At 42.6% G+C, this 21299-nt stretch overlaps 2 protein-coding genes across 3 annotated transcripts in view; both read left to right on the top strand.

Moving 5' to 3' along the window:
* The window catches only part of afg1lb (AFG1 like ATPase b), a 24939-nt gene extending 15320 nt beyond the window's left edge, over window positions 1-9619 (top strand). For both annotated transcript variants that reach the window (XM_046372641.1, XM_046372642.1), the window contains exons 8-13: window positions 4581-4663; window positions 5407-5477; window positions 5557-5657; window positions 6564-6704; window positions 7675-7782; window positions 8339-9619. In XM_046372641.1, the coding sequence (XP_046228597.1) occupies window positions 4581-4663; window positions 5407-5477; window positions 5557-5657; window positions 6564-6704; window positions 7675-7782; window positions 8339-8497 (663 nt within the window). In that variant the 3' untranslated portion in view covers window positions 8498-9619. The remainder of the gene's footprint in view (window positions 1-4580; window positions 4664-5406; window positions 5478-5556; window positions 5658-6563; window positions 6705-7674; window positions 7783-8338) is intronic.
* Window positions 9620-12041: 2422 nt separating this feature from the next.
* foxo3b (forkhead box O3b) overlaps window positions 12042-21299 on the top strand; it is a 42620-nt gene continuing 33362 nt past the window's right edge. Inside the window, exons 1-3 of the mRNA XM_046372327.1 lie at window positions 12042-12183; window positions 12892-13022; window positions 13359-14084. Coding sequence (XP_046228283.1) covers window positions 13530-14084 — 555 coding nt within the window. The 5' untranslated portion in view covers window positions 12042-12183; window positions 12892-13022; window positions 13359-13529. The remainder of the gene's footprint in view (window positions 12184-12891; window positions 13023-13358; window positions 14085-21299) is intronic.

Genomic DNA, 21299 nt, shown 5'->3' on the forward strand with positions numbered 1-21299 from the left:
TAGTTTTGAAGCCAGTCAGAGCTTTCATTACTAAAATGATGTGCTCAGCTTCTTCCGTCTGTGTGTTGCTACCATCATGTGGAGCCTCCTTTGGCCAGGTGCAGGTATGGCACAGACTCCTTCGTGTTTTGGAGCGTTTTGGGTCTCAGCAGAGCTCAAGAACAGCTGAGGGTGGGGGGTCCAGCGGGGTCCTGGATCACGAAAGGTGGGGCCTCCAACTCAAAAGATGTTTCCCCAAGAGGAGCAGCCGAGGCAGGGGGAGGTTGTGAGAACGACCTCTCAGAACAAACCATCACTGGCCCAAGGCGGTCACACTTTAAGGGAATAGATCATTAGGTGTAATTAGGGTGTTCACATTGTCATGTACCCCCCTGACTGCCCATGAATGAATACAATCACCAGATACCGCCCCCCACCCCCCAGACACACACACACACACGCACAGCAGCTCCCCAGTTAGTGAAAACACTTTGATGTCAGAAGAGTCGTCCAGAACTTGCCAGCATAAAGGCAGTGTTTTAAGCTTTCTCTCTTTTCTCCCCCGTCTCTCTCTCTCGACCCCTCTATCCCTCCCTCCCTCCCTCCCTCTTTTCTTCTGTCCCTCCACACAAGGCTGTAAGACACACATGGTTGAATGAACGACAACCTTTCCCCTCCTCCCCTCTCCCTCTCTCTCTCCCTCTCCCTCTCTCTCTCTCTCTCTCTCTCTCTGTCCCTCTCCCTCTCCCTCTCTCTCTCTCTCCCCCTCTCCATCTCTCTCCCCCTTCTTCTCTTTTTCAGCCTTCCCACCCCACATTTCTTTGAGGCCTGGTCAATTCTCCGGGCCAAACAAAAAAAGCATCAAATGTTTTCTGCTGCTGGGTAATGAGGGAGTGGACCTCATCAGAGCCCAATAGTCAGCTATCCTTGGCTTTTGTTGCAGCTCAATGGCACCGCGCTCTTTGAAAAACTCAAAAGCAACTTTTTGAGGAGTAAAGGACAGAGAAAGATACGGCACAGAGGGAAGCAGAGACAGCCGCTAAAAAAAAAAGAAAAAAAAGGCGACTCTGTTTTTATGCTAAACGGCTGTCCAGAGCGAGCACTGGACAGCTTGGACAATGACATGATTGGAGCTACATGTGTTTGGATGACTTTCTTCTAAAAGAGACTCTGATTCTCATGTCTGTCATCTGGCTCTGTTCTGTCTCTCCTTCTTCCACTTGTGTCTTCGAGTTCGTGAATGCATCTGTGCAAGTAGTGAAACCTTTTAATTTGCGGTGGTGCTGCTTGCCAGAGAGTAAGCTATCGGAATAATAATAAAATAAGGACAGCAACAAATGGTTATTTAGCTCCTCAGTTTCAGTCGCTTGTTATTGGTATTATTTGATTAAGAGTTAAACCTCTGAAATGTGAGGAAATAATGAAAATGCCATCTGACATCTTCAGGTTTCTTGCTTTGTCCAATGAACAGTTCAAAATCCAAAATATATTCAATTTATAGTCATATAAAATGTCCGCCACATTGCTGGACATTTGTTCTACTTTATTTTTATTTTTTTCAGCCATTAGTGAAATAGAAAAATAAAAAGCGTCGGGCAACGGCAGGACATGAATGATGAATTGTAATCTAAAAAGAAACGCCATGTGCAAAGCGATGTTTGCTTTACTTTTATCCCAATATTATAATATAATAAAATTTCTAATTCCATCTGTGACTATCTGATCAGTGTATTTCATGAAGAATATTTCAGGTATTTTGACCATTAAGCGTATATGTAATTTAGTCTAAGTGTAGATTTTAGGCATTGTAGAATAAACAGACTGACTTTTACACCAGGCTATGTCTGAAACTGTCATCTTCATTACTGATTAATCTGTTCCTTAATTTCTTGAATAATTGATGAAACTATGAAATTCCTAGAGCCTAGTATGATGCCTTTGAATTACTTGTTTTGTCCGACAGTGTAAACCCAAATATCAATTTACAATTACATAAAATAGCGAAAGGCAGCAAATTCTCACATTTGAGGAGCTTGGGCCGAGCAAATGTTTGTAATTTCTCCTCAGAGAGACTAAGTAGTGATCAAAATATTTCTAACCGATTAATTCATTGCTTCGGGAGTACACCTGGCAGAAACATTGCAGCAGTACTGCAAGATAAACAGAAGCTAAAGGGGCAGGTGGAGATGAGACTGTAAGTTGCAAAGTAACACTGGAGTGAAAGGAGTGTGGTGACGGTGGTGGTGGTGGCGGTGGAGGGGGACAAGACCACAATGTGTAGGCGGATGAAATCTTGGAGGAGTGAGAACTTGACAATCCTCTCAAGATGGATAATCAAGTAATGACCCGCAAGGCCTCAGCCTCATCTGATTATAAATAACCAATGGAATCATCATCACTGATTGTGTTTCCATTCCTCCTTCTTTGTACCTCACTTCTTCGCTAAGAAACGCATCAGCCGTCTTCTCCGTAGGTAGAGACGGCTCATAAAGGGAGGGAGTAGAAGATGGCAGGAGAAAAGACAAACTGAGGTTCTAATGATGTGGCGCCGATGGTGACAAGTTGTTTTTTTTTTTCCCCGTTTTGGGGGGACTATTTACCCGTTGGTGGGGTCACAGTAGGTTGATGAAATGACACCTCCCTTTTGTGCGTGGGGGAGGGTGAGTTTGTCAGGTTGTTATTAAGCCTGATTCAGCCAATTGGCTCAGAGTGGGAACCCCGTTTGTGTGAGCGGACATGGAGATAAAAAGTTGACAGCAGAGAAGAATAGAGTATTTCCGTCCCCTTGCTTTGTGATGATTACTAATTATCCTGCAGCTTAAGGAGGCCAGTGGCAGAAATTCACTGATTTCATAATTTACTGGAGCTGTCGTCGAATACTCAGTCAGCCGGCAATGGCGTGGATGGGATGATATGCAATTCCTTTCTTTTCTTTGATAGAATAGTGGAGATGATGATTATAGTTTGTGCTGTACTCCCTGACATGAATCCTGTTGACGTTTTACACTATGCAGAAAAGTTTGAACTCTGCATCATAAGTTCACCCCTGCTTTAACACCCTTGAATAGCTGCAGGAACAATAGATCAGCTGAATAAACCGCGAAGAAGTGACACAAAATCCCAGCGCTGTCAGAGGAGGGTAAGACATCTCCTGTTTTCCACGCTGCCCTGTTGTTAAATTTGTTCACTTGTTCTTTTATTTTTGCAAACTGTAGCCCTTCATGGGAAGAATAATGTATCATGTAGAAACAGCACAAACACAGCAATCTCAAAGATTTCCACAAGACGATCAGCCTAAACCTAAAAGATGCTATCTAACCTGATAGCTTTGTTTATATTCATATTTTTATTACCAGTTTCTACGTAGACAACATTAATATGAAACTCAGACCAGCTTTTTTGGTGATATTCTATATTTTTCTTATTGGATACTCATCAGTGTGTAGTTAAGTGTATCTCTATACAGTGGGTACATATTTCAGTAAGTGACATTACATTATTATGCTAGGGGCGGCACTGTTTTGCAGCAATAGGGTTGCAGGTTCGAATCCCAGTGTGCACGTATGCTTGTCTATCCTTGTGTCTCCCCCCTGACCCTGACAGATAAGCAGTATAGAAAACGGATTAATGGATGGATGGATATTATTATGTTTTTAGATAGATATTAATACAAGAAACACTGAACTACATTTGAAATCCAAGTGCAGATTTGAACCAGACTTTAGATTTATCTTGAAGGCCGAATGATGAGCAACTATGAATGATGACATACTCTTAGACAAATAAAATGAACTACTTAAACGATAAGTTTGTGGGTATTTTGTTTCAATGCCATGACGAGGCAGAAACAATGAACTGATCCAATGTTAACAAGGATTGTCTCTGTGATTCATCTTATTCCTCTTTGCCCTAGACCTCTATTGATGTTGATTAAAAAGACATGAATGCCACACTGTTGCACCGGCAGACCAGGCTGCACACACACCGTAGCTTGTCTAAGTCAACCTGCGCCGCCCTGCGGCTTTAAGTACAGACTAATCCAATACTGAAAATAGTCCCAAACAAATGCATTATTTACACATGTTGGAGCAACATTAAAAAAACAACCCTGGCCAGTTATTTTAGTAAATAGGGCTTATTTAGCCTGTTTTTTTTTTTTTTTTACAAAATCTTCATGAGCTATCTGTGTTCAGTAGGAACTAGTCAGGACTGTCACCGAGAAACGCTCAGGAGTATTGAGAGATGGACCAAAGCATTGTTGGTTCTTGTCTTGGAATTTGTTTAAAAAAAAAGAAAAGAAAGGAAGAGTACGAATGTGAGAAAATGTGTGCAATAAAAACAATCAGGGAGGATGAATATGCTGTAGCACACAGAAGATCCTTTTTATACTAACTTTAAAAACTGCTATTTGTAAATTGAAGTTAGTTGCCTGTGGTTAACAGCATGTATGCTGGAATTTTTGTGATTTCTCTAATTTGTGTTATTTTTCTTTCTGGCATTGGTTTGAAATAAACAGGCCTGTTTTTAATATTGGCCCTTTGAGTGACTCTTCTTTTTATTTTTCCTGTATGTTGTGTATTTGTGTACATGCACGTGGGCAGGAGTACTGCCACACAATCTGCCTGGACTCTGGAGTTGACTACAGGAGGCTGCTCAAGGAAGCAGCAGGGAAACGCTACTACCTGTAAGACACACACACACACACTACTAATATTGATCCAATTAGCTCTTCTGTTTACAGTCCATTTCATGCCAGAGTCTGGTAAAGAGTCAACATTAGCCTGCATTCACAACATACAAACATACGCGCACACGGACACGCAAGAAATGTTTGTGCACAGTTTTGAAGGGCAGAAACGGGAGGCAAACAGATGGCTAAATGGAGAGAAACAGACCTGGAGATTAATAAAGCCCTACATTACCTTGAGAGACCAGTGAAAAGGCTGAAAGAGGAATCAATAGAATATGAGAAAATGGTAGAGCTTTAAAAGCTAGTTTTCTGTTTACCTCATTACGTATACGCTGTTAGGAGCACACACACGCAGACAAACAAGGTATGAATGACACTACTGTTGCTCATTGCTGTATTGGAGCTTTCAAGTGCTTTCGTCTTTTCACTGTATGTAAATAAAGCACATCACACCCTTTTACCTGGAGTTAAAACACAAGCACACATAGGGACACAAACACACACACTTTACGGTCTCATTCTGACATGCATTCACAGGCTAATGCTTGTGTTTAGAGCCTAACATCCTGTTTTTTACTGATGGAGTGAAAAGCTAAGTACCCCTCCTCCTCCTGTGCTCTCCTCGCTGCCACCGTTTGATGTGGCCACTTCACCATTATTAATTTCATATCCTATTTCTCCTTCTCTGTTTCATTGCCTGTATGTGCACTTGTGTGTGTGTGTGTGTGTGTGTTTAGAACAAGGGAGCCTGGTGCGGAGGCCCACTTGGATGCGCTCTTTGAGGAGCTGGCTTTAAGACAAAAGAGTGGTAAGGAAGTGAAAGAACCCATTTGTAAAACCTGTAGAATACGAGGAGCAGTTATATTGTTGGCTGTGTGTCTACGCAGCTACAGGCCCACGGTTGCTCACAGTGCTGGGCAGAGACGTGACTCTGCAGAAGACCTGTGGCTCCATCGCCGACTGTACTTTTGAAGAGCTGTGTGGCAGAGTGAGTGTTTTCGTCCTGGTTTGTTTTTCCTTCACATAGTTTTGTCACGAAAGTATCTACCGTACGTTGCAGTCGTAAAGCACAGCATTGTTTTAAGAGTCACCACAATAACACATATTCTTCAGAGTCATGCTTGTTGCTCTAGATAATCGCTTTCTTTAGCTATGTGTATCAATAAACATCATTGCTGCAAATTTATAGTTTAAATATGGGAATTTTGCCCTTTTTTTGACAGTTTGGGCTCGTAATGTGACAGGAAATATGGGGTATGACTTATAGTGGGACTCAAACCACAGATAATCCACTTACAGTTCCCAGTTACACCACTAAGAACGCCCCCAATTCTTTCCTGACTCACAAACACACACACATGCAGTATGCTCACACACAAAATCCATCCATCCATCCATCTATCTATCCATCTTCCGCTTCATCCGGGACCAGGTCGCACTCACCACTAATCAAAACTGATCAAATCCAAAGCACTTCTCTTTATTGCCTCCGCATTATGTTTCTCTTCCCTTCATCTCAGTCCTATTTTCTCGTCAATGTCAAAAAGCAAGTCTATTGACGATTTTGTGAATAGTTGAGCCCACTGTGCCTGAAATAAAGCAGTGTGGTACAGTAACCTGCAGTGTGTGTGTGTGTCTGTCAAACCTGGTGGACATGGATGAGCTTTTGTAGGTATCTAAGCTTCAAGGCTTCTTCCTCTATATGACATATGTTGGCAAGTCCACGTTGATTTAGAGATCAAAGACCCCAAGGCGAGACCAAACTGAGCTGAACCATCGGACTGTTGACGAGGCAGCTTAAACTATTGCCCACTGCACTGATATGTGCTGCTGTACATTAGGAGCTCAAGCCTGATTTTGTTCCGCCATGTAAACCCACTCAGTTATTTTGCAGGCTATGGGTGCCAGTGACTACCTGGAAATGGCACGGCTCTTTGACACTGTATTCATTCGCAATGTACCCATGCTGACGCTGGCATTGAAGGACCAGGCCAGACGCTTCACCACCCTCATAGACAACTTCTACAACAACAAGGTACGTGTTGGCAAACTAGAGTCGGGCTTGCTGCTGAAAAAGCAGTGTAGAATCAGCTTTCCGTGCTGGATTATTTAGTATGGAGACACCAATATTTACATGCTTTTCAGGATTTTTGATTTGAGTCTAATACACTATATAGATATGAGTATTGGGACAGCTGCCCATTACACCATCAGGGACTGTAATGACATTATATTCTAAATACACAGACAGCTTTGCAGCTATAACAGCTTCCACTCCTCTAGGAAGGCTTTCCACAAGATTTTGGAGGGTTTCTGTAAGAATTTTGGCCCATTCATGCAGCAGAGCATTTGTGAGGTCAGACACTGATGTTGGACCAAAAGGTCTGACTCGCAGTCTCTGTTCTAGTTCATCCCAAAGGTGTGTCTGGATACTTTTGTCATTTAGTGTATGTAAAGAGAATGGGATGCCCAGCTAGTCAAGGGATAAAAGCTCCCATCATTAACCATAATGTGTCCAGTTTATGCCCAAATAGGGATGATTTTGTTGCACGGCACTCACACTGTCACTTTGCTCTAATTTCCTGCCATCTCTTTACTGTTGACTGCAAAATAAAGGAATACAATTCCTCCCAAAAGATGATAAAAGTAAATCACTTGATGACTGAAGTGACTATCAGAGGCTTAAATATTACTAGTGACATTAAATTAGTAAATGATTTGTTACAGTATACAGTACTCACTTCCTGTAATTTTGTCAGTCAGTTCCTTATTGTGCCTTAGAGGAAATTTGTTTCTGTTAAAAACAAAAGTCAATATGCACTTAATTCTTCTCAGTGATGCAATAAAGCACCTCAAACTGAACAGATATCATTTTAAGGAGGCTATGAGTAAGTGGTTAACCACACTCATTTAATATTGATCACGGGAAACAGACACTTGATCATTAATGAGACAGGAAGTAACTTGCATGAATGAAATTGACATTTGTTTTTTTCCTTTCCCAGGTGAGAGTGGTGCTGCTGGCGGCAGCTCCTGTTGACCGGCTGTTTGTCCACACTGGAGGGGAAGATGAGAGGGACCGACAACTGCTGGATGACCTGGGCCTCAGCGGGGTAAAAAAAAAAAGAATCTGCTACAACAAGAATATGTCAAATTAAAACAGAAGGAAAATCATTGTCTCCGAGTAGCAATGAATGGACTCCTTGTGTTCCCCAAATCCTGATTTGTAAAAATCATGTTACTGATTTCTCTACAAGTGACAGTTGAGTTCACTTCAATCAGGATGAGAACAGATTAACTAAATGTTTTTTAGCTTGTGTATTACACACTTAATTAAGGATAATATCATTAACATGGTCTGCTGCAGCATATGGTTGTTAAAATTTCACGTTAACAGTTTTATTACATATTCATAATTTTAAGCTCATGTAATTTTTAGCCTGTTATGGAGTCGTTATGTTATTTAACATTGTACATCATTGTTGAGGTGTTTTTTCTTCTTCTTCTCCCTCTCTCTCTCTGTTTTTAAATTGTTAACATCCTCTTTTCCCATTTTCACACTCACGTACTTACACTCACACACACCCTGATCCGGCAGCTCCAAGAATCAAACAGGCAACCTCCTGGTGTTAATCCTGTTTCTCTAACCCTAACGTCTCCTCTCTCCAGGAGGCAGCGGAGCGCCTGACTCTGTTCACAGCCGAGGAGGAGATCTTTGCCTTCCAGAGGACTGTTTCCAGACTCGTGGAGATGCAGACGGAGTCATACTGGATGGAGGGAGACCGCAGTTACAGCAAGACACACATCAACAGCGAACATGCTCACTGACTGAGAAGCATATACTTCCAAGCAACACAGTACCTCGCGAACTACTGACGCTGCATAGGAGAAGTTCCTATTTGGCAGAAATAGAAGTGAACAAGTCTTTTTTGGGAATAAGCAGTAGTTTTGCTCAAGTATATTCAAGACCTGATATCCACAGTGAAATTAGATACCTGTTTTCAATTTAGATGTGACTTGTCGCTGTCTTATGAATGTTTTACTGTCGGGTCCTCCTCTGTGAGGTGTGCTCTCTCCCTCTTGTGGACTATTTGTTTTAAAGAATATGGAAGCCTCTCCAACATGAGTGAACAACAAGGCAAGCAGGTGCTCACTTCACAGAGGGAAAGGGGGCCAAGTGTCCTCAGAGTAGTTGACTGCTGCCCTCTAGTGGGTTAAAGGAAAAGGGTAAAATATTCTCAAGTTGGCGGTTTTAACAAACGGTGTCAGTCATTGTGCAGGTCTTGAATAAAACCTCAGTTGTTTAAAACCCTGTATAAATTCAAAATGTTATGCATGATATTAATCCATGTATTTCATGAACTAGAATTCAGAGAAATATGGATGTGTCTTTGTGTTAAGCTCCGTGGCTGTTAGATGGGCACTGATGTCTCCCAGGTCTTAATCAAGTTAAGCTGCTCTTGATCTTGAACACGACTTTAGCAAGATGGTTTGACCACAGCTGTTGTTGTTTCTGACACTGTACTTTGTGACTGTTGAAAAGGGAAATTTGTCTTGCATTGTTACATGCAGTGGCATAGACAACTACAGGCTGCAACACTATAGTAAAAACATCTCTATGTAATAAAGTTGTCAAGACAAGCAAGTTTTGTGATCTGGTTTCTGGACTTTTCCTGAAGTCTGGGCATCCAGGGGCGTGGCCAAGATCAACAGTCAACTCTGCTTTTAAAATATACACAAATAAACAGAACAAAAAGTAGTAGAAGCTTAAAAGATGCAATAGGAAGTAGTTGATCTCATGTGCAACATATAAGAAAATATGAATATTGCAAATATTACATTTTTGTCACATTTTGTAACCTTGACTTTTTTTTTTTGGTATGAAGTGTGAACTATCTATATTTTTCTCATAATTAAAATGCAGACAGAAATTTTTAGTCTGGAGTGTTTTAGAAGTTCTTCCTTTGTGCCAGTAGGTGGCAGCAATGGGCAACCAATTGCTATAAGGTTTGTTATTGCGTCCATGTTAAGGATGAGGTCATCCTAGTGCACCACTCCAGCCCGGACCAGCCCACCCTGACAAGTCAGAACAGTGAGCAGCACCCACCGAATCCACATCAGGGGCGCTTTATACTGTGTTTGTACCAAATGTCCACAGCCAGAGCCAGGATCATCACAAAAGTACAAAAACATCAGAGTGAGTGTATCATCTCTTTAGATTTAAGCGACAGTAAATGGCTTTGAGTGTATGTGCAGTTGCATGGATGCGTGCATGGGAGCATACACACAACAGTAGGGGGGTGTCAGTAGCAAGGCCACAAGTCTTTCTCACCATAACTCTCAGTTAAAGGAAAATCAATCACACCCATGCCAAGGCCCCTAATCCAATCAGAGCATTATGCTGTTTTGGGGGGAGGCGGCGATATCAAACGCAAACAGAGATGGCCACCATGCTTTGTGACTGTTGTAATTGGATGATTCACACTGGATTAGACTGGTGGTCGTATAGTCTCCATCCTCTCTGGACAGCAGTCTTGATGCTCTGTGCTGATGAAGGGAAGACGGGGAACAGTTCACCTTTTGTCTTTTGGATCAATCACACGATGTGCATTAAATTTAGATTCGTACGGTCATAAGACTTTGATGTTGGAAGGCCTGGTAAATATGGATGAAATCGAGTTTTGAGCCAAGTTGACTACAGCAATATGTTAAAGACTGAATTGAGCTCAGATCTTGTCCTAATATGAGTGTTTAATCAAGTTCTCCATCCTCTGGATTATGCTGTTCAAACCTGAAAGACCTGGTAAAGTGTTGGGTTAAAAGGGTCACATGTGAGGAAATAACACAAATTGATTGCGGTTGTTTGCATGAATATGTCTTATGCAACTCTATCATAGCCTGTAAATGGGCATCTGGGGTGTAAGATGGTTTATCTTGCACAGAATAAACTGGCCTAATACAAAATACACTGCAGCAGAGTATTGAAATAGCATGTCTGACACTTCTTCTGGACTTAGGCCTAATGTGTGCAGGCACACACAATTTGGAGTTTTAAAAAGCTGTTTCAATCCTTGCATGTCCGCTAATAAATAAAGAGGAAACAAAATAACTGCTTTACTTAATGATTGCCAATAGCAAAATAGCAAATTTCTTCTTCTATCATCTAAATGTAAAATTAAAAAAGATTCTAAACATGAGGCAAAGTAAAACAGTATTTCTGCACGTGCGCACACACACACACACACACACACACACACACACACACACACACACTCTCAGACATCCTAACCTCTCTCTGTACATCCAGTGGGCGGTTAACTCTATAGTTCTCTGCAGGAGCCAAACTGCTGCATCAGGTATTCTCTTTGATGTGAGGGGAACAAAAAAAACCATCACATCACAATGCGTGGATCGTCTATCTCCTGTAATCCTGTACAGTCCACACTCCAGACTGCTGCTGTAAATGACCGTGTGTGTGTGTGTGTGTGTGTGTGTGTGTGCTGTGCCAATCTGGGTGTCGATGACCACAGTTAAACGGTAACATCCAAACTTGTTGGGGAGCATGTCTGTCAGCCTGCTGACAGTGAACACTGTGGTGAAAATAAAACACAGGCAGGCACAATAATATTTATGTTATGTTATGTTATGTCCAAAATAAAAGCACAATATCATATACTGATATAATAATAACATACTATTGTGATGTCAAATCAAAACTAAAATAAATGTACCATAAACACAACATAAAGTCAGTGTGGTAATATTCAAGCAATATCTTGTAATGGTCAGCTGTGAACGCGCATTCCTGCACAGAAATCGTGAGCACACGCAGGTGGACGCGCACCTTGCATGTCAGGCAGCCCTCGGTGGAACAAAGAAGATGTGGACGAGGCTGTTTTGATCTGGAGGAGGAGGAGGAGGAGGCGAAGGAGGAGGAGGAGGAGGAGGAGGGGGGTGTCCAGAACATCACTTACAGGATGGAGAACCATCTAGGATTTCTGCCCTTATCTCTCTGGCTAATAAACGCGATGACATCATCCTGAACGAGATTGACCAGTTCTCCAGAAAAAGGGGGCGTGGCCTGAAAGCCGTGACGGTCGTGATTGACAACCTGGTTCTTTGATTAAAGGCACAGTCAGCTGCTGAAATGAGTGATGTGAAATCAAAAAAAACTATACGGGTGTTTAAGTACGTGATGAGTTAATATTTCAAATGTTTTCACCATGAGGTGTCATCATGTCAGAAACATATACTGGAATGCTACATTTTGTAAATAGTAGTTAATCATTAAAATTACTTGTAGGCTAATATTATGAAACATGGGATAATGTTAGGTGGACCCTGGTGGAAAGTTTTTGTATGTTGTACATTTTTGGAGACATTATTTTTAAAGGTGTTTTTGAAGCACACTTTTTGTTCCAAAGCTGTAATTAGCTGATAAAATCTGCTGTGGAGGTGAGACAACTCATTCTTTAACAGGAAATCATTACTTACATTGGCTGCTACTTTAAAATGTAAGTATTGGCTGGTTTTCTATGTCTTCTGCAGTATTAAATTAATGTCTGATTGTTGGGCCATGTGTTGGGACAAGACAAGTAATTAGAATATGTCAACTTCTGCTCTGTGAAACTGACACCTTTTTTGTTTTTATGAACCAAACAATTGATTAATCAAGAAAGTAACTGACACAATAATTGACAATAAAATTGTTAGCTGCACCAAAGGGACACCTGTAGTATCCACCACACACGTATCCTACGCTTGGTTGTCATTTGAACGCACCTTTTATCAGCACAAAAATCGACAGTAAAAAAAAAAAAAAAAACTTTAAAACTTTAATGGTTCCCTCTTATTCTTCTTCTGTTCTATCCCTCTATTTCTGAACCTGTTAACCGACATGTCAGGACGTGTCCCAGCCTCCACCTGCGCACAGATCGCTCCGTCCTGTTGGACTGTAGTGTCTCTTTAAAAGGCGATCCCATGCACAGGATCCAGGGGGCTGGCCCTTGATCGACTTGCATGCGCGTGTGTGAGTGTGTACGTAAGCGTGTGTGTGTGTGTGTGTGTGTGTGTGTGTGTGTGTGTGTGTGTGTGTATGTGCGCGCGCGCGGCGTTGTGTGGAAGGCAAATCGAGATACAGTAGTAACCCAGAGCGAGGTGGCAGCCTTATTCCACATCGACACTGACTTGCCCTGCACACAACCTATCTGTCTGTATCGCAGAGCGCACTTGAGGAGTGAAAGAAGAGAGAGTCAAGATGGCATCTGGAACTAGCCGTGGACAATCCGGGATCTAGTCTCTTCTGGGTTTTATTCATTTGGCACCACGGAGCGCGAGTAACTGGTCGTGCAAGGTATTTCATTTAAAGTGTTGAGAGCGCATTTATTTCCCAGAGAGATGAGGTTTGAGCACTTTCTTCTGCCATAGATCTCCCGTGGGTGGATTCAGACCCCTTGCACCAGGACGGGATTTTGTGTGGGGCTCTTATTAACGAGCAAGTAGTGTTTCATAATGAAGCGGAGCTTAGAGAATCGCTTTATTTCAATCTGTTTGTAGTTTGTTGTAACTCAGCTTACAGAAATAGGTTGCAATGACTATCCGCCGCCGTGAGTATCTTTCAAGCTGTGTTTTAACTCGGACCTAACCGAATGTGTTGGGTTTATTCTTTCTGTCTCTGTATCCTCAACAGGCGTTAATAACTTAAGTTGCTCCTGGTCCTGTTGGGACTTCGCTGGTGTGGAATAGCAACAAAGGACGGGAGCGCGCATTCATGGGACGCGACTTTGACAGCTCCACATATCTTGTCTTGTAACTTTATTACCTGGCAGCGGGGGCGAGATTGTGACCGGAGCAGAAGATCATGGCTGAGGCTCCGCTCCCCGACCCACTCCCGGACTTGGACGTGGTCATCGATCCGGATTTCGAGCCCCAGCAGCGGCCCAGATCTTGCACCTGGCCGTTGCCACGACCAGACTCTAACGCGGTGAAACCGGAGAGCCATGACACAGATATTATACCCGAGGAAGAGGATGATGAGGAGGATAATGCCACCCCGACAGCCATCAGTGTCAATGGCCCTGGCCTGGCGACAGAGGACCAGAGCAGCAACAGCCCCGTAGCCGACGGAGCGCTCTCCTCTCCCGGCCAGGAGAGCGGAGGCTCCCCGCTCTCCACGCACTCCCCGACGTCCACCTCTGGCGCTCTGACCCCGAGCAGCTTGGCCCAGCAGACCCCAAGGAAAGCATCATCTCGCCGGAACGCCTGGGGTAATCTCTCCTACGCCGACCTTATAACCAAAGCCATTGAGAGCGCGCCGGACAAGAGACTGACACTGTCCCAAATTTATGACTGGATGGTGAGATCCATCCCCTACTTCAAAGACAAAGGCGACAGCAACAGCTCTGCGGGATGGAAGGTAAGAGTCGTCCCACTCACCAACCCAGCCCCCCCCCCCCCCCCCCACTCCCCCTTCCTCCATCAAAACAAAAACAAAAAGCATGTGGCTTGTAAACCCACTGACGTACACACACACACAGCCCGACGCACGCACACAATTATGCCAGCGCAGTCGTGTTTTTACTAGCGTCCATTTGGAAAGTCTGGCACTCATTATTCCTCTCATTATCATTCTAATGGAAATTACAGATCAGTTCGAAAACGTCGAGAAAAAGGGGGGGGGGGTGTATCACATCAGGGAGGCATTTAAGATCATTAATCTCTTTAAGCAGCGTGGGGTGCGTGGGGTTTGGTGACCTACACATAATTATCTTTTAAATTGACTCAAACGTGATGTACTGCACTTATTCCTAGACATTTTATAGGCAAACAAGGTTGGGCAGATTTGATTGAATCTGCATCAGATGCACTCCCTTTGTCTCTCTCTCTCTCTCTCACTCCCTCTCCTTAAACTTGACGTTTCTGATGAGTTATGTGGATAATATTCCTCTGAGGCCACAGTCACATGTCTGGAATTAGAGCAAACAGAGACGTTGTAACCGGTTTGTCTGGAAACACAGTAGCCTATTTTGAGTGACGCAACCCCGTTTAAGACTCGGAGAATGATACAGTTACATAAGACAGTTTACTGAACAGCAGCTAATCCATTAATAGGACAAGGGGCTGGATGTAAATAAAAACATTTAACAATAATTCTGCATGGGAAAAGGCGTGAATCCTGAGAAGACATGCTGAATCTGAATCCATACACTTCCTGTCACTGAGTGTTTTAGTGGTTCTGAATCTGAGTGCTGAGATTATTTTGACAGTATGTTTTTTGTTTTGTTTTGTTCTTTTCTTAGCCTTTATATTTAGAGGCTAAATTACCATCATGCTACTGTAATCACAGCGGCATTGCCCTGTTTGCCATTTGTTATGTAAACCTTGGCAGGGATCTGTCAGTCTCTTGGGTCAGGTAGGCAACTGCCAAGGTTGCTGATCCTGCCATGAGGGAATTACATAACCACTGGGTTGCCTTGCGTTTGGGTGAGCTGTTAAGAGTTAAGCTTTTTTTTTTTTTAAAGGTGGCTATCCAGTCACCAAAAAGACATATGGGACTCACGAAAAGAGATGGGGTCAGAGAGCAGAGATTAACACCAATCAGAGGCTGAGGGAACAGTCCCATGGGGGTGTGGAGCCTATTGGCCATATTTTGTTGGCTTCTCAAGTTTTGCCATGTGATATGCTTCAGTGAAGAGCAAAGAGGGAGGCTGTGTGTGTGTGTGTGTGTGTGTGTGTGTATAGACCCACCAAGTCAAGGCCGGGTTCACCATCACCATGCAGGGCTGTTACTCCTGGAATTTCGGGCATGAGGGCCAGGCTGTCGGTGGTTTAGTGTTACACGTGGTCTGTCAATAAATCTGAAGTGCAGCTCACAGCTTATGCCTTTTTTTAGTGTCCTTACATGAGAGACTTTTCGTTACAGACTCTAGTTGTTTCTTCTTCAAACAGAGGTGTGGCAATCACAAATGAGTATGGTTGAGATTAAACATTCACAGAGACTTCTCCTTAGGATGGTAGATCTCTGCAGCCCTAAGCCAGCGGGCAGGTTCCTCGCCATTAAGGCCTGAGCATGCCACAAGCTGCAGTTAGATTTTAGTGAAAAGCCCGTGAAACCAGAGTCAGCCTGCAGAGCCAGGTGTTCAGAGGACTACCTCTGCACAGGGACTTTTATCAGAGGTCCTTCCTCTCTCTCCATTTCACTCTCAGAGACTCTTAGGTTTCACGTCCACACAGAGCCGGGTTTGAACACCTACGGTTTCATGCAGCCAGGGCACCTTTGTTGAGGAGATTTGGTGAGCAAATCCCAGTAATCCCTTTGGGTTTCTCTCCCAGGTTCCCAGTTACGTCAGTCTAATTCATATCTTTGTCAGTTAACCATTAGCCCCGGTAAATGTAGGTTAACACAGCCAAGCAAAACACTGGGAAACCTTTTATCACGTTAGATTGTCTTTGACCAAAAGAAATCAGTGCTTGATATTTTAATAATACTACGGTGTTTGTTCTTCTATTTGTTCTTACACAATGAAGAGCCCAGCATGGAGTGTATCAACCATGATTTAACTCTGACCTCAGTTCTGTCAAGTGTCATCAAAACTCTGCTCAGATTTATAATCACTTTGACTTATTCCTTGGTTGGTTAGTTCTTGGTTTAAATCAGGCCAATATTAGACTATTTTAATAAAGCAAAGGTTTTTGATTAGATGGAATTTAACATTTGAGAAACGTGGTGTCTTTTGATAAGTTAATGCAAAGAAAACAAATTCATATTTCTCAAAGTACCAAAAAAAAAAAAAAAGATTGTTAGTGGGACTCCGGTATTCATTAGCCCTCCAGGATGTTCTGCAATGTTTTAGATCAGAAGTGTGTCTCTGCTAACATAGTATGAAATAATACACCTTTATGAAATAAAACATTAACAAAATGTGCTATTTCAGACTGCTATTGCTATATATTTATTAATTGTGGTTATAGATTAGGCTGCCATCTATGAAGTCAATCAATCGTAAAGTGACAGGATGACATGTTCATCAGAGTATGAGTGACTTATAGCCTCATCTAAACACTTTCTGGCATTTTTTGTCAAAAAATTTCAAATGATACCCAGCTGTTGTCATTTGAAATGATTCATTGTGAAATAAGTCATCATAAACAGTTCATTCTTGCATGCTGAATGAGTTTGTCAGGTTAGGTGTCAGAGCTTTTTATTATTGTCACACACCATACCAACACAGACTTTGTGAGAGTTTTCTCTCCTGTGTGGGACAGGTCTGGTTTTGGGGTCGCTGAAATGTGTGTTAAGAGGAGCTTCGTTATGGAGAGGGAGTGACGGGTTGCATTCTCAAAATAGCACCTGTAAACACGCCTGTGCGTGTGTGTCTTTCACCTGTGCATCTCTGCATAATCAGAAGATCAGATGTACCTGTGTGCGTATGCATTCGTGTGTCCGTGTATTCCTGGCTGCAATGAACCTGTGCTCCAGTGTTATTTAATCCTGCTCTAACAGGCTCCCTGTTCCCAGCAGCTGCCCATCACAGACCAGGACCTAGTTATGTCACAGTGATCCACACAAGTTTTAACAGCTACGCATACTCACCCTCATGGCACATACCGTACAATTCTTTTGACTTTGGATATAGCTGACAGCTTGTGTGTTTTTAAATCCGCTATACATTCCCGCACAGGCAGACATGCTCAGACATACAGAGGGAACTTGTCTGGTCATGTTCAGGCTTATCACCAGGGTTCACGGCTGCAAATGTCTGCAGGTATTAATTAATGCAGGGGTCATTAGAATTCATTCACGAGATATAATAGTTGCAGTGCGAGGTGATCATGCCGCCATCAGGTTGCTGGTTAGTACGTATGTTAGTCTTACTGTTCAGCTCAAACCAGAAAACATGAGTCATGACCACAAGTTTTAAACACATCTTTTATCATCTGATTTGTCACTTTACCAAAAACAAAACAAAACAAAAAAGAAACAGATGTTGAACCATGGCACAGTCTTCTCACAGAGGCTACTGCACTACCTTCCTCACATCTATTCCCTCATCTTACTTTGTCTGGAGGCGTATGGAAAGCAGGACCTCGTAAGCACGCCAGGCATGATGATTATCATTTTAGTGGCCTGACATGCTGAAAGTGTTGATTCTTTGGGGCTGGATTTATTTATTGTTCCTATCAGAGCAGAAATTAGGTTGACAAAAGGAGAGGAGTTGCCAAAAGAAAAAGAGAAAACAACATTGAGCTTTTCATTGGCTGTCAGTCAGTGCGGAGTGGGTTAAGCTTTATGTGCGTGATAACATCCCAGAGTCAGCCATTAATATCCGTGGAAAGCATGGCGACTAGTGGTCAGAATTTAGACTTTTAAGTATTAAAGTCTTTGTGAGATGACTGGCTAGCAAGGAAATGTCTATAATGCTAAAGATAATAGGTTGTGTGTGTGTGTGTGTGTGTGTGTGTGTACTCAGGTACTCACAAAACAATCTGGAGGCCTCTCAAATGGAGATGGCACTGTGCCAAGGTGAAGGAACTGAAGCAAAAAGGCAATAAAAAAGGGGAGTGTAGGGGGTCGGGAGGAGGCGGAGGGGGAGGCAGTAGAAGGAGGAGAAGGGAAGGGGGAGCTGAGGGAGTAAATTAACAAGCTTTGCTCTAAATTGGTGTATTACAACTGCCCTCTGGCTGTGATTCCCCATGGAGGGCTTTGTGGGTCTGCGAGGCAAAAGGGTCTGATGGGTTATGGGAACCCACCAGCTCCAGACACCCCTCCAAGTCTGAATATTGTCACCCTGAGCAGTCAACTTATGTGGGAAGGAAAAGCCCCTGGCTCTGTTCCAGTTCCTTTTCCAATCAATGGACACATTTTCATTTTCTCTTGATGCCTCAGGAGTTTTGCTGCATCAAGATTTTACATCTGAAAATTACCCTATATGGCCAAAAGTACACAGATAACATCTGCATCACACTCAAATGCGATTGTTGAACCCCCTCATTCCAAAGCCATTTAACTTCATCTGCTAGCTGTAACAGCCCCCGATCTTCTCTTGAAGGCTTTTCCACAAGATTTTGAGAGCCTCGCTACAGGGTTTCACTCCCATTCAGTGACAAGAGGTTTGGTGAGGTCAGCCACAGCATCGAGTAATGACAGCTGATCTCAAAGATGCTGGATACTAAACAGGTGTGTTCCCATCTTTGTTCTTAAATCCCTCTATCTTCCTCTGGCTCTTTTTCACCGCATCACTGAGTGACCCTCGGTTGGTGTGTGAAAGCAGACACATAATTTGTCAAATTTGCTATAAGTGGTCCAGACTTTGAAACTTGCAGTAATCTAGTCTGACTTCTGTCATAAAGTTCACCCGTGTCTTTGTGTATGTATTTCTATCTGCGGGGAAAAAAAGAAATGAAAGAAAGAAAGAAAGCATTTTTTTCCTCTCTCTTTCGTTTCCCGTCATTTTCTAAAACCTCACCAACCATGTCACACTCGGCACGATCTGTTCTCCTCAAAGACACTTCTCAATTATTCAATGCGCTCGGGATGAATTCAGATCACTGTATTAATTTTTAAGAGCCTGTTCTTGGCTAAAGGCTAACCCTCTTTCACAGATTCTGTCTCTCTTTCATGGCTCTAACTCCTCATTTTCACTCCACTCTCTTTCTCCCATGCCATCCCTCATTATTTTCCTGCCAGCTCCTTCATTTGTCTGAATGTAAAACACTGTGGTGAGCAAAAACAAGCCGTCCCCCTGTAGCTCCTCCAAAGCCCAACTCTTGAAATCTGCTCCGGGCTCTAATGAATGGAGATAAATCTTGGGCCCCTGCTCTCGTTTCACTCCGCGCTCCCTTGACTCCTTCTTGTCTTTTTGTGGCCATCATGGTAACTCTGCAGCAGTTTCTTTTGAGACTCTTGAGTCATCATGGCCGCACTGTTGTTGTTGTTGTGAAAATATGCAGATTGTAAAATAAATGAACAGTCGTAAAACCTCGATGTGGGCCAGCTGGTCTGAGCTGTTTGCAGTTTGAGGCAGCTTTTAGACATGACTTGCTCTACATGATGATGACAGTTAAGGGCAGATGGGTCACGGGATTTATATGTTGTGTGTTTTGTATGTGTCTGAATGTGCTGACCAGACGCACACACACACACACACACACACAGCACAAGAGAAACCAGCTGTCTGCACATGCCCAGACCTTGATAGCATCTAAAATGCAAACGCTTGTCTCCAACACTGAACACATGTTAAAGATAAGGCTGAATTTAAACTGGCATTTTGCCTCATGTACAGTAAATGTAAGCTCTTGTAGAAGATACAGTAATAAAAATTTCAATATATCAAAAAATATGAAAGGTGACGTATATAAAATATGCTTCTTTGCTTTCTTGTCAAGATTTAGAGGAGAAGACTGAGACCATTCTCTTTTCTACTGTCAATATGAAGCTACAGCCAACAACTTAGCTTAGCTTAGCATAAAGGCTGGAATGAGAGGGAAACTTACTAAACTAACTACCAACTGAACTACTAAGCTTACTGGCTGCTAGTAGCTTCAGATTTACTGTGCTTACATGCACGTACAATATCGATCTTCTCATCTAACTTTTGCTAATTCACACAATTTTAAAACATTTCTCATTGCTTGTGTATTTTAGGAAGGTTTATGAGCTATTTAATTTGTAACTCTGCTTCAGCTGAAATCCTGTCCTAGTAAGCTAAAAATCCTGCAGGAAAAATATCACATTGCGATAGTTTCTGTCAGTTTATTAGAAATAGTGAGCCTGAGTTGGATATAGGCTGATGCTGTAGTTTTCTGCAGCCAATATTGCAGCAAATGTGGATTTTCCTATAAGATTAACTTAAACTTCCTCATTACTGTAGCAAAAGAAGAACTGTCATGTTTCAGTATGTCTTCAGGACCTGTTGAATCACCAACTTTTCTAATGTCCTATCAAAGCACCCTTCACACTGCAAAACAGTCTGTAAGAGCTTTGTACAACATCAGATTATACTGTTTTTTACACTGTTGGTGCATGAAACCAATGTTCCCGCCAGATAGCCACAGCAAAGCGCACTGCTGTAGTTCCAAGAATTCATTGGGAGCTGGTGGATGAAAATGCTGGTAGGTATAGCAGACAAGAAGTGCATTGTAAGGACAGAAATGCCCTAGAAACACAGAACAAAAAAGGAAATATGCAGATAGGATAGATCTCTTTTTAGGACAAACATACCAGCTCAGTATGGTAATGCAGAGGACTATAGCGTTATCTCTACTGGTTAGAAACTAGTCTTTAACTGGAGCACCAGGGTTAAACCTCCACGTCTCTCTAAAGTGTCATTAAAAACGAGTCACTGAATTCCTCTCAGACTCCAGAGTTGCACTTCTGTAGTTGAGCTTGATCTCTGACCTCTTCAGAGAAAGGTTAAGCTGAGGACAAGTTTCTCGAGCAGGTTCAATAAATTGTTAGATTAAATGGGCAGAAACGTTTTAGGCATGTCAGAGACAAAACAGAAACACCAATTAAGACATAATGCGTGTCTGCCACTGGAAATACATATAAAAAATCTTGGAAACCAACAGTCACACCTCACTTTACCCCAGTTTGAATACACACATGCATAACAAAAGTGCTGATAAA

Source organism: Scatophagus argus, chromosome 19 (genome assembly GCF_020382885.2).
Source record: "Scatophagus argus isolate fScaArg1 chromosome 19, fScaArg1.pri, whole genome shotgun sequence".
Classification (NCBI taxonomy): Eukaryota; Metazoa; Chordata; class Actinopteri; family Scatophagidae; genus Scatophagus; species Scatophagus argus.